General features: G+C 37.9%; 1 protein-coding gene across 1 annotated transcript in view; it reads right to left on the bottom strand.

The window, feature by feature from the left end:
- ABCC8 (ATP binding cassette subfamily C member 8) overlaps positions 1 to 12,992 on the bottom strand; it is a 73,570-nt gene that overhangs the window by 42,366 nt on the left and 18,212 nt on the right. Inside the window, exons 8-12 of the mRNA XM_062495819.1 lie at positions 11,715 to 11,870; positions 6,062 to 6,196; positions 4,964 to 5,126; positions 1,429 to 1,469; positions 994 to 1,139 (exon numbers count right to left, since the gene is read on the bottom strand). Coding sequence (XP_062351803.1) covers positions 994 to 1,139; positions 1,429 to 1,469; positions 4,964 to 5,126; positions 6,062 to 6,196; positions 11,715 to 11,870 — 641 coding nt within the window. The remainder of the gene's footprint in view (positions 1 to 993; positions 1,140 to 1,428; positions 1,470 to 4,963; positions 5,127 to 6,061; positions 6,197 to 11,714; positions 11,871 to 12,992) is intronic.

Here is a 12,992-nt window from a genome sequence, read left to right on the forward strand (position 1 = left end):
CCCATGAAGAACTCCCAGCTAGCAACAATTAATACTTGGCTGATACTAATCACTCTCTAATTGCTCCTGTGGCATTAACAGGCACAATTCATTTGCAAAGAAATCCTTAGACAAGCCAAAATAAATGCCTGTTGGTAACAGGCAGTGTCAGTGTGGGCTCCCAGACACTCTTCTGGCTGTAATCTTTGCATGACAATTTGCCATGGCTCTAGGGACTACCACAGTGGCTGCAACACGTTTCCTGCCAGCTGCTGATGCTCTCAGATTTCACACTCCTTAGGACAGAGGGCACAGCTGTGACTTTGCACTGTCAGGGAAATTTCAAACACTGAAGGTAATCTCAGCCTCGTGCTGCAGTCTCCCTTGCATCTCCAAAGCAACACAAACAATTAAGCAAGGGCTGGTGTCCAGTATATGTCCTAGAGTTTAAATAACCTTGTCAGACAGCTTCATTGGAGGTCATAAACTTGTCCTAATAAAGAAGGAAGCCCTAACTCTGCTTCCCTCTTCAGTCAGGTAGAGTTACACTGCATATGAAAAAGCATTAGGAGGTTTTTACAGTAATCTGTTGATACTCAAAATCCCCAGTGAAAGAGCAATTCTACTGGTTGTTATTAGGTTAGCTTTCGAACACTCAAACTAACACGTTCATCAGAAAGTAAAAATTCATCAAGGCTGGATTAGACATTTAGTCATTACTTATTGTTACTCTTAGATGTGATTTTTAAGGTTTTTTTGTTTGCTTGTTTCAGTCTAACTATGCCCTAATAGGCAGCAGCTGAAAAACAGGAGCTACATGCTAAAACACATGTCCTTCTGTGATTACCTTTTACCCTTCTACATGCCTGATGGAGGGGAAAGAAAGTTGGGAAGCAGTTTACAAGAACAGATAAATAATCACTGTGTTATTTCCAAACTTGAAATTGTAAAACGAGCAATGGACACATTCTCAGAAATTGGGTAGGTGCCAGATATTAATTTTACAGTTCTCACCTTACTAATGCTTTGACAGTGGATCTAACCACACTTGAGAGCAGGAACAACGGAGACACAAGGATATGAAACAGGGAGAGGGAGGCAAATGCCACTGATGGGGAGAAGTCAGCCTTTCTTGTCAGATGGGCATGGACAACAAACGTCTACAAAGAGACAAACATCAGTGTCAGTGCTTTGCCATAAGGAAGGAAAACAACTTTATATTTCAAAAGCATTTCATTTACAGATTCTTAATTCATACACTCTTAACAGTTTGGGGGAGAGCTGCATGCTTCTGGTCCCAGAAGGCAAGTGGGCATTTTCCATTCTCTCCCAGAAGAACTGCAAATGTGTAGCAAGTCAGCATCCTATTCTCCTCCTTCCCCAATTCCACATCACTTATACCTGAAAATGCAGTCATAATTTACACTATTTAGACAAGTCCATACTTACTATAAGTACAGCTGCAATTGGTATTGCTGCATTCATAAAGACTGTGAAGGAAAACATATAGGAATGTTTAGAAACAATATTCATTCAGACATGCTAAATGCTAAAATACTACTAGCACTGCTTTACAGTGGTGTTTTCTACCCTCTTACCCTGCATGTGTGTCCCTCTGTCACCACCTGAGGATATTATTTAATCATCACCTTCTCATTTTGACCTTCACCCAACTTTATTTCATGTAGGTAAACATGTAACTAACACAGAGAAAGAACATAGGCCCCAGAGCTAAAATAGAACTTGGGCATCAGTACAGGAGTATCAGGAAAAAGCTAGATACTTCTTTTGTGTTTAAACTGTGCCTGTCCTTTTCTTCTCTCAGATATAGCAATGCTCAAAAAGTAAAAGCTCTCCCCAGTTAATTAATCTTAAATTCTGTACTCATGCTTATACAAAATAGCTGAGTTATTGCACATAGCTCTAATTCCTTGTCAGAGAGGGAAATTTGAAAATAAAAGTATGTTAGTGTGTGTAATCACAAAATAAAAGCTTAGGCTTTGAAAGACTAACGTGTGCCAAGTTTACACCTTACCCCTGGAAAAAACCACACTCTTATTTTTCTGAGAAAAATGTTCTTTCTGTGTTGGAACACAAAGCAGCAGCATCTCTCTCTTTAATGGTTCTACTTCCTGACCAGTTTTCACACTTTGTATCAGCTCAAGGTAGTTACAGCACAGAAACTGTAAAGAAGGGAAGCTTGCTGCCTGCACCTCTGTCCTTTTGAGTGCCATTAAATCCTTGCCTTTGCAATGTGCCTTTGAGACTGCTGCAGTACATGGGTTTGCTTTTAGGGATGAATCTGGTGAGAGAATCTAGCAAAGCTGGTCAGCTTCTCAGAGATGGATCCTGCTCTACTCCTGTCCACAGCACAAGATCATTCCTGTCAAACAGGAAGCTGGATGGAATAAATAGGGTAGGGTTGGCAAAGCTTGCTACAGTTAAGACATCTGAACTGCTTGGTGGCCCCAAAGAATTTGATCTGAATTTTGCTATTTGTGAGATCACCAGTACATACAAGGACTTCAAACTTCTTTCAACTGAACAAATATAAGCCATTTGAATTTGGGGGTTGCTTTCCTTTTTAGATTTTTTTTTCCAACTATGCCAGTGTCCAGAACAATAAAATATTTTCTAAAATAACTTTATTTTGCAGCTAAGACTTTACGTTTAATTAGTTTTAGTCAAAACGACTTTGTTGCTGGAAAAAGGTGGACTTAAAACTGGGGAAAACATTCAGTTGGTCTGGATATTTTAGTAACAGTAACCACTGCTATTTTCCTGTGAGAAAGCATGGAGTTATTTTGCTTCTGACAGATTAGGCAAAGAAATCACAGAAGTAGGAAAACCACTCCTTTCTTTCTCTGTCTTTTCTGAGTTTTAATGTACGCTAAATCCTGTAAAGATATCACCCAACTTTGATTCTGGTGGGGGCACTTCATTAAAATACAGGAAGAGGTAATTTCTATGCCAGCTCTTTTAGTACACACGAACAACTCCATATTCATACAGCCTGGATCCTGGCACAGGGGTGAGGCACACAAGATCAAATTTCCATGTGGTCTTGAAATGGAATTTTCTTGTAGCCTAGCCAACACTGCCCTGAAACTTGTAGGTATATTTTCTGTAATCCAATGCAAATCTATTCCTTATGAATAAAATAGTTCCAACCACATTCTTTATTTTTCTTAGTAGCTATGTCTTCTTTGAAAAGAATTCCAGAGTCTATTCAACCCTCTGTTAAAAGAACTATTTATAAAAACCTCTTTTCTGCTTTCTTAGTGTTCTGGGATCTGTCTGCCTTCCTCTAGATCAGAAATACATAAAATCGTGGTACTCTACCCCTTTGAATTTTTTTCCCCCTAAAGAAATTAAATCATGTGTTCACACAGTATTAGCTAACATGCTTTGGGCTGATCATGCCTCTCATTCTAATTACACTTAAGGTTTGAGAAAAGAACAAATTCTCCTGTATTTATATTCCCTTTTTAGTCTGGAGGAGTTCAAATTCGCAAAGATAAGTGTAATTTCTGCTAAAGTCTGAAGGTGTAAGGAACACCTAAGCTAAAACAGTAAGAACCTCTATAAGTCAAAATTGTAAGCACCATTAACACAAAGCTGCACTGCTTTACCCCAAGCTGAGAAGTATCTCCAGTGCCTTGCATATACCTAAATACCACGCACAACACAAAATAAGAATGCAATTGCAAACTTGGAATGTTTCAAGAAGCATCAGTAAATTATTTAATATTTTTCTAATAATAGAGATTTTTATCAGAATAAGTAGTACACAGAATAATCAGTACCCCTGGGATGAATACACCTTTTCCTAGCTGTTGCAATTGACTCTGTGCGGATTTTAAATCCAATAATCCTTCACAGTCCTACAGCTGAACCCTTGGCCCTGACTATAAATAGATTTTAATGCCACATGAAGCACTGCAGACAAAGGCAACCCATTTATGTAGATCTGGGTCTAAGACAGAGTTTCTGGTCTCACAGACCGCAGCTAAATTCAGTTTTATGTCAAAGCAGAAACTCCTCTCCAGGCTCACAGAACTTAGGATCACTAAAGAGAAGGTCTCAGAAGACAATGAATACCTCAATTTAATGTCAGTTAAATTCAGTGGGATCATGATCTTTTCCCTTAGAGTACATTACCTATGTGATCATAAGAACTAGGCTTCCTTACTATCCCCAGGACCTATTTGTACAGGTACCTAGTAGCATTCAAAAACTTCTTGCTAAAATTTTCCATTTCATTAATATCTCACAGATTGCATTTTCTTCAGTGTGACTTTAAACATTATTTCTAAAATAACACAGCAGCAATTCTATAGGTATTGCACAGAATCCCCTGAAACACAGAGTTCAATTTGCTGTAGGTATTTTTAAAAGCACAATAAAATCTTAAAGCAGCTTGAAAAATAACAGGAGAGGAAAAAATCTGGATACAGAATGATGAAATTGCCAGGATGCTCATATTTTTTTTTCCAGTATATAGAAATGGTTTTAAGAATCACTTATTTTAACAAGAAATCCAAGTTTTGAACATGTAAGTACTGTCTGTTGGAGCTTCAGCACAAAGCCAATGCCTGTCACATATTTTTTGTATACTCTGAATTTTGCAAAATGCAGAAGAAAACCTCAAATAAATTTCAACGTCAGCTTCCTCTTGAATTCTGTGTTCTAGAAGAGAATATTGCTGGCTATATATAGTCTGTGAATCATTTGTCCCTTGAAAACTTTTGTCCAGAAAAAGTCAATTATTTGAAGCTCTTACTTTTTCTTTCAGGCATATTTCCCATACAGGCCAAGTTCTACTGAATTAAATGGAGGGTCTGACTAGATGGAAAGTGAGAAGGACAGATGAGAGCCTAAAGCAACTGAAATAATCTCGACAGAGAAATGGTAAACTCATTAGTAGCTAATAACTCAGTAGCACTTAGCTGAGCAGTGGATTACAATGGAGAAACAGACTTACTGGATATGGAAGTATAAAGGGCAAAAGACTTGAGGCTAGTCATTTCTTTTTGTCTGGTTTCCTCCACGCTGCTGTGAAATATGTGCTCCCAAGCATAGAGTTTAAGGAGCTTAATGCCCCGAAGCATCTCATTTGTCTTCTTCAGTCTCTCATTGGAGTACTCCTGCAACATTTACACACACATTTACCTGAAGAGTACAATAAAAACACCAGCTTCCTGAGCATAAGGATGGCACAAAAATTATAAGCAGCCCCCTTATACAGTGCAGATGTTTCTATCACAAATAGCACTGCTCCCATCTGCAGGAATTTCTAGGTGACACTGACTGAACGATTGGATGCTGCAAGAATGAATGCCATCCAAACTTCTGGAAGTGTGCATATTGTTGATGGGAAGGAATTCCTCTGCACACAGGAAAATGCACAAATAACTCTCATTACTACCCATGATCTGTGGTGGAAGAGATTTCAGCAAGCTCTGGCTCCATTACAAGTTCCTGTGGCTTCCTTGGCAGTGCAAGAATTGCTGAAAGAGGAAATAAGGTTCAGAGCAGCTGGGCGTGGGAATGCCAATGAAGCAAGGTAACTTTTTCAGAAGTGATGCAGGTAATTCCAGTTATAGATACGTCAAGTCAGGGATCAAGGACCATCTTGTGACTTAGTAGACTTCTAAGCTCCCCAGCTGAGGCACACACCATGGAAGTTAGGACTGCATGGAGTTAGTTTAAATTCGGACACAGCATTCTTCTTCCTTTCCCCTTGGACAGCTTGCCCTGCACAACTCACTTATTTGTGCACTGCCCAAAGCTACTTCAGTCAATGATTACTGACAATCTATATTTGTAAGTAAGAAGGTTTTTAAGGTTGTTTTATTCTTAGGGAATCACACTTGCTGAAAAATATAAACCCCAAAAACACATATTTACTGCTTACACTGACGATCTCACATTCTTGAAAGTGGCATTCTTGAACACTATGAAATGTATGAGAAGCAATTCTGGGTCAACATACATGGTTAGCTTTGTAATTCCAAGCACAGACCAATGCATCATGAACAGATATGATATTTATATCACAAATGAGTTTGAAGGCACTTACCAACGTGCTTCGCTGGGCCTGTGAGAGTTTTGTTGCTACAAAGTACTGAACAGGTGCAAGGACTATGATTACTGCTGCTCCAATTAAGGCACTGATTCCAAGAAGGTAGTAGAGCAGAAGAACTCCTACAATTATCTGTTGCAATGAAAGAAGGTGAGGGAAAGATCTTGGCTTCACTTGGGGTAGGCACCACAAAGACCAGTTTCAGGGTAAGGGATAATGTTCAACCAACAGTATCTGCAGTTACAGCCATCCCAAATGTCACAGGTTCAGCACTGCTGGCACAGCCAGTGTGATCACTGAGGGCTTCTCTCAGACACCCACCCAGGGCTCCTCCCCAGCCTGGGCATTCTCTGTATTTCTCTTTCAGTATTTCTACCCATTATGCACAGTAAAATAAAGTTTTACAGGTTTGTGTATCTTCTATAATTTAACTCTCGAAACTATTTGAAAAGAACTTTATTTAAAAATAAATAAATTTTAGAAAAACATTTTTAAATAAAATTTAATTTATAAATACTTCCAAATAACACATTATACCACTGAGAACACTCACCTCAGATCATCTCTGACATAAGGACCTGTTTTAAGGATCTACAGTGCCAGACAATTACTTTTGAAAAAGGGTTAGAGAAACTGTGAGAAAAAAAAAAAAAAGAAAAAAAAGGAAAAAAAAAGAGCTTTGTCTTTGTATAAGTGAGAATCTAGAGAAAGCCACAGTCTGGACAGAGACACTTCACTGCAAGCAGCTCAAACACAAACAATATGTACAAGCTACTAAATTTAATTATCACTATTGTAATGACTGACTCCTGAACAATCTGCAACACTGATAATCTAAGTATTTTTAAGTGTAAGCTGATAAATCAGTCAGAAGACACAGGGATAGAAAGTTAATTTCATACGTGATTTCCCTTAATTAAAAGACCTTAATAATTGCAAATTTCCTTGAAGTGTTATCTACTACTCTTGCTGTTTGTAGACTATCATAACCTTTACAGAAGCAGTCTTACAACACCTCAAAGCTCAACAGTCACCTGCCTATTTCCACACATTTATAGGAACTGGCTGTTTACATAAAAAAAGGAGTTTGTAGTTTCCACATTTCCGTCAATTTAAAGCACAGAGAGAAAAAAGTTTGTTTTTTTTTTTCTTCTTAGGAACCCTCTGATGCCTATCTACAGCTGAACTAAAGTAAAACCTGACTCTCAAAATGAGCCACAGTATTGACTTAGAAAATATGCACTGCCATGAAAGTAAAATCCCATTGTGTATGCACCACAAATCCAGTAAGAGGCAAGGGTAAATTGCAAATTAAGAAATTCTTTCAGTGATGAATAAATGAGCAATTTGCTTCCACCTGAAGTTGGGAAATTAATGAGTGTCTAAAGCCAAACAAACCACACAAGGCCTCTGTGAAATATCCCTGTCAGAGCTCTCCCTCCTAACACAAAATAGTCTTGGTCTTTACAGATCAAGATTTTCACTTCCAACTGCTTCATCATGGGCAGGTACTGTGGGCACTCCAAATACAGGAAAGCATTGAAGAGTGAGAAGCCACTGCAGAACACTGACTCCCTGTTTTCCTGCTTTCCCTCACTAATGGTTGATTGTCAAGGACATTATGGGACCACCTGGTTCTAAAAAGAGAGCATCAGCTTCTCCCATAGACAAGGAGAAAGCTATCCCAGCTGGATGCTGAGAGAGCTGCTAGCTCACAGCTGCTTTTCCAACCTCATCCTAGCTACTGAGAGGGTCAGTCTTTGCAATAAAAATCCCATGTTTCCAACAGGTTAAAAATTACCCCATTTTCATCTTCTTTATAATGTGATAGCACAGGCAAACTTTTGAAATATGTTTGGCATGTATGGGAAAAAAAAAAAAAAAGAAGAGTGAAGAATTGTACCTGAAAAGAGCTGAAATCTTACTGAACATAATTCTGTATCACATCACAAAAATACAAAGTCAAGAATAAAGAGAACACAGATAACATCTGAGCTCTGGGGGAAAGTATCTGGCAGATGGGAAGACTCTCATTAATATTCCTGAGAAGGCAAAAATCATATTTAAAAAAAAAGCCAGTGTAATGAAACACTGCTTCTCTTTCATCAAAATCCCAAAGCTCTTCTCTGCCAGAGATATATATCAGGAGTGAAAAGCTCACCAATAGCTCTGGTTATTTTGTCTTGATTATTTATTGAGGATGGCAAATACTTTAAGCCAGAAACTGCTTTGCGGGCAGTTTTGAAAGAGACAAATGTCCTTTCATTACAAGTGTAAGCTATCCCTACCAACGAGCCAGAGATATGAGAATACAGGATTTTTTAATAATCACAATGAAATCAAACAAGGGTGTTTATAAAGCATGGGGGGAAGGCCTTTATAAAGCCTCATTTTGCTCCCAGGGTTTGAGCCAAACCTACTGAGGGCATCTTTCAACTGATGGGCATCCCTGGGCCTCTTCTCAAGGATTTCAATGACATTCAAACAGCAACTTAAGGCAATGATAAAGCTCCCATTGACTCCAGCCAGAGCAAAGATGGGGCTCAAATTATCTGGAGTGCATAGAAAAACTTGTCATGAACGGCTATTACAAAATCTACAGCAGATGCTGAAATGCTGATTGATAGATTAAGAGCTACAAAACAATTAAAAACCTGCTTTAAATAATAATGGAGTTTGTGCAACGTAGTATTAGCCATCTTTCAAGCAGCCTGTAATTGTTTTCATTGCCTCATAAAACAAGGTACTGAACGAATGCTATGGAAAAACATTTTGAAAAAGCCTTTGTGACCAATGTGACTCTCAGATTCTAGCAAGGAGTGCACCACCCACAAAACAGGAGCATGCTCCAGCACTGATCATCCTCATCTGGGGTAAGGAGCATCACAGGGGGAATTTTAATGCAAATATAATTGTATTTTCTGCAGACTGTCAGGAAGTCTTTATGAGTCTGTGACTTCTGGCCCATTAAAGCAAAATGTTGTTACAGAATATGCAATGGAATTGGATTAACTCTCAGTTGCACTAAAGCACTCGCTACACTGAGCTGCCAGAGAGGTCTTAGAAAATAAGTGTACATGAAATTGGCAGCTTGTACATGGCTTGTCTATAATAATTGATCATCATTGAGGGGGTGGACTCAATGCTCCATAGCTTTTCAGCATATCGTTTTCGCAGTCTACAATCACTGACTTCTTACTGTGTGTCCTATAAAAGGAACAAAAATACTTTAATATCCAAATTATTACCAACAAACAGCCGATATGTAACCATATTTAATATGGTATTTCCTCTTAATTTATTTTCACTGTAATTATCTTTTCTTTTGCAATTATTTATCAATATTAGGACCTATTCCTTGATAATTTTTACCTCCCCTCTTCAAAATAAGCTGGTTCCCATTTTTCTTCCCCCACCAATAATTTCAGGGAAACCATGCCAAAAAATAAGTCAAGTTGCTTTCTGAAAAATTCCAGATGATAACTGCTGTATCCATGACCCTCCCTTAATTGTAGAAAGCAAAACGTTTTAAACTGTCATACAAGTTCCTCCAGAGTAGATAAGAAGAACTAGTCCACACCTCCTGTGCAGGAGTAACTGCATTGGAAGAGAAAAATGCATTTATACTGTGTGAATTCAGCCACACTGTGACCTAAATACAGCCACAATCACCTTAAGTGTCAATATTTTAACAGGCATGGCTTTATACATCTCACACATGTAGGAAGCACAGTTCAAAGAAGCCATCAGTTAGTAAACTGCTGATTGTTTACACCTTAATATGCTCACTATCCTGGTTTGAGTCTTTGCACAAGTCTCCTGCAGCTAGCAAGAGTTTTGTCAGAGATTCAGACAGATTACTTCTTCCTCCATGTCCTACTGCAGTGTCAGAAGCAACTTTCCCCCACTACCAGAGATACTAAAAAATCTGTGGTAACACAGCAGGTTTCAAACATGTGGCTAAAGTGTGAAGATTCAGAGCATTTCAGGAGGACAGTTATTGGTTTTTCAGAGAATGAATACTCCCCAAGACTGAGACTACACAAGAGCATACAAAATGAATTCAAAGACTCACTATGACAATACAAAAGGATGTGTATTTCCCCTCCCCAAGTATTTTCCTCAATGAGGGGGAAAAATTCAGAGCAAATACCTAAATGAGGCTTTTTTTTCCCCAGGTTAGGAAGTTAACTGGGTTTATCACATGATCAGATGATTTGAAGACCTGATTTTAAGAGGAGTTGCTCAGCTGATATGTAGCAGCTTGATAAAAAGCTCCTGTATTTAACAGGAGCAGCTACAAAATCCACTCATTTTAGTAAATATTGTAAATTAGTAAATTTACATTACATTTGTATAGTAAATTTAGTAAATATTTAGTAAATATAAAATTAGTAAATATTTAGTAAATAATATTTAGTAAATATTTTCATTGTCAGAAAAAATCCCGATGGCCAGCAGTCTAACACCTCACTCTTTGAAAGACATTCCTACAATTTACCCAGTTATCTGAATGGCTGACTTTTCTTCCCCATTCCCAGCTTTTCAAAGTCATTTTCTTACAAGCTTAATATTCTACAGAAGAAAATCACTAGTATATGATGCTGTTGGACACAAACTCCTAAGCAACACCCCTAAAACCACATTATTAATTGCCTGGGAATACAATCTGCCAGTTGCAGTTTATATACAGTCTCATGAAAACCATTTAATTTTTAGGCAAGAGCAAGCAACTCAAAATGCAAAGCTGTTGGGTAGATTACTTGCAGGTTTCTGACTTACACACAGCAAAGTCAGCCTCTGTGTGGTGCTGGAACCAGACTGCCTTTCAGACAGATTCTGCCAAGGAAGTTTTCATCATGTTTTTAAATCTAAATTATACAACAAGAAAACACCAAATTCACCAATAAGTGAATTTAAACTCTACTGCCTCTTCTGTTTGTATTTACTGCTAGAACTGAGGCACACCTAACTAAAGTACCTCAAGTAGCTGGAAGAAAGCAGGAAGACTTGCAGGGTACTGAGTATCAGATGAAACTTCATGCTTTAGTGTCAGCATTTTCAGGAAATTCTTAAATAGGAGTACAGGGTAATCCAAGTGGGAAAGGAGACTGCAGGGATCAGACTGGTATTTAGATACAGGAGGACAAAGACACCAGAGGATAAAGCAGCTAAACCATTTTGCATAACAAATTAGAAAAAAAAAACAAAAACAAAACAATGACAAACTGTGGACTTTGTCATCCAAAAAGCAGCAGTAATTTCAAGGAATCATCTCTAAGTAATCATATTTATGCTACTTCTCTTGCTTCTGCTGGGATTCAGAAGAGAAATGATCGCAATATCTTCCAGTTAACTTCCCTTATTTAATAAATGAATGCACTGCAACCTGCTGTACCCTATAAATTCTTGTTACAAATGCAAAGCATTTTTGGCAGCAGCCAAGATCCTAATACAATTATAAATACCTTTAGTCCAGTCACACATGTGGAAACTACTACAGGCAATGTTTCTAAATGTTAATAGCTTCAAATTTTATTTCAAGTTATTCTTTAACTTCTTTAATATCCCCACTTTTATAAAACTCACATGCAATGAACCACTACAGACTGATGTGCATTAAGAACAAAAGCACATTCCATCACCTTACCTGTACTGGCATAGCCCAAAGGTTAGGGCAGAGGAAGAAGAACCACATCAGCTGATTTGTGTCTATGGCAACCAGGTTACAGATCTGGCCTGCTGTCATCTCCCCCATAGACATGTTAGAAGTTGAAAGCTGCATAATTTTATTATATATTTTTGTCTGGAAGAGAGATCAAAAGGTACTAGCATACAGAAATAAAATGACATTTCTAGCTCCATCTAAACCCCAGGCCCAGCATTCTGAGGGAAAACAATATTTCCAGTAACTTGAATGAAGAGAATAAAATTTGGCCTTTTCAATTATTTAGTTAAATTTAAAGCTACTTTTCTTCACTTATAAAGCACAGTGCTGTTAACCTGCATCATGGATGTATAAGTACTCCCTTTTTACATCCCTGTGTATCAATAAAATAATGAAATCTTTACTGTCCAAAAATGCCCAAGAACCACATTAGCAACTGTGATTTATACCTCCAGCATCTCCACAGAGTGCCCTTCCAGTAACTAACACTAATATATTATTAGATTCAGTAATTCATCCTCAATGTATTATAATCCTTGTTTTTTTCCTCCGGCAATTTATTCAGGTCCCATCAAACCTCAGAACAATGCTCCTGGCTGAGAACATTGCTACATTTTGCTTAGAAAACTCAGTTCTAGTACAAAGTTCAATTCAGACAGTGAATGCCACAGGTACAGTTCTGTACTGAATTAAGCAGATGCCTCAGTGCAGGCGGCAGGTATAAAAATAACTTGGTACAGGATAATGAAAGCATACTTTCACCAGCTAGTTTGGTAAAAATCAAGTAGGACACACTGAACAGTGGCAGATTTACACAGGAAGAGAGAAAAGACAAAGAAAAAATATAGGAAAAAATTATAAAAATACTGCCACAGAGACTGCGATTACCACTAATCTTAGCAGCTTAGAGTGCTGACTGAAAATTTTCCAATTTGAATAGTCCAATTATTTGGCATTATTTGGACCTCTAATATCCAGAACAACAAATACAATGTATTCCTTAAACAAAATTTATTTAGCACTATTTTCCAACAATTCCCCCGTTGCACCTGCTTCGGTCCTTGTATTTTTCAGTCATTTCCAGCTCTTCCACTAGATACTAGTCAAGATTTTATTATTTTTTTTCATACTTTTGGGTCACATTTTTATTCCTGTAGAATTTTCCAACTTCACTCTAGTCAGGCAAAACCAGCAGATAGAAGCCAGAAGTCTGTCAGCTGACAAGTGCTTCCAAGTGTAAGATCAAAAGAGAATTAAACA

Source organism: Cinclus cinclus, chromosome 6 (assembly GCF_963662255.1).
Source record: "Cinclus cinclus chromosome 6, bCinCin1.1, whole genome shotgun sequence".
Classification (NCBI taxonomy): domain Eukaryota; kingdom Metazoa; phylum Chordata; class Aves; order Passeriformes; family Cinclidae; genus Cinclus; species Cinclus cinclus.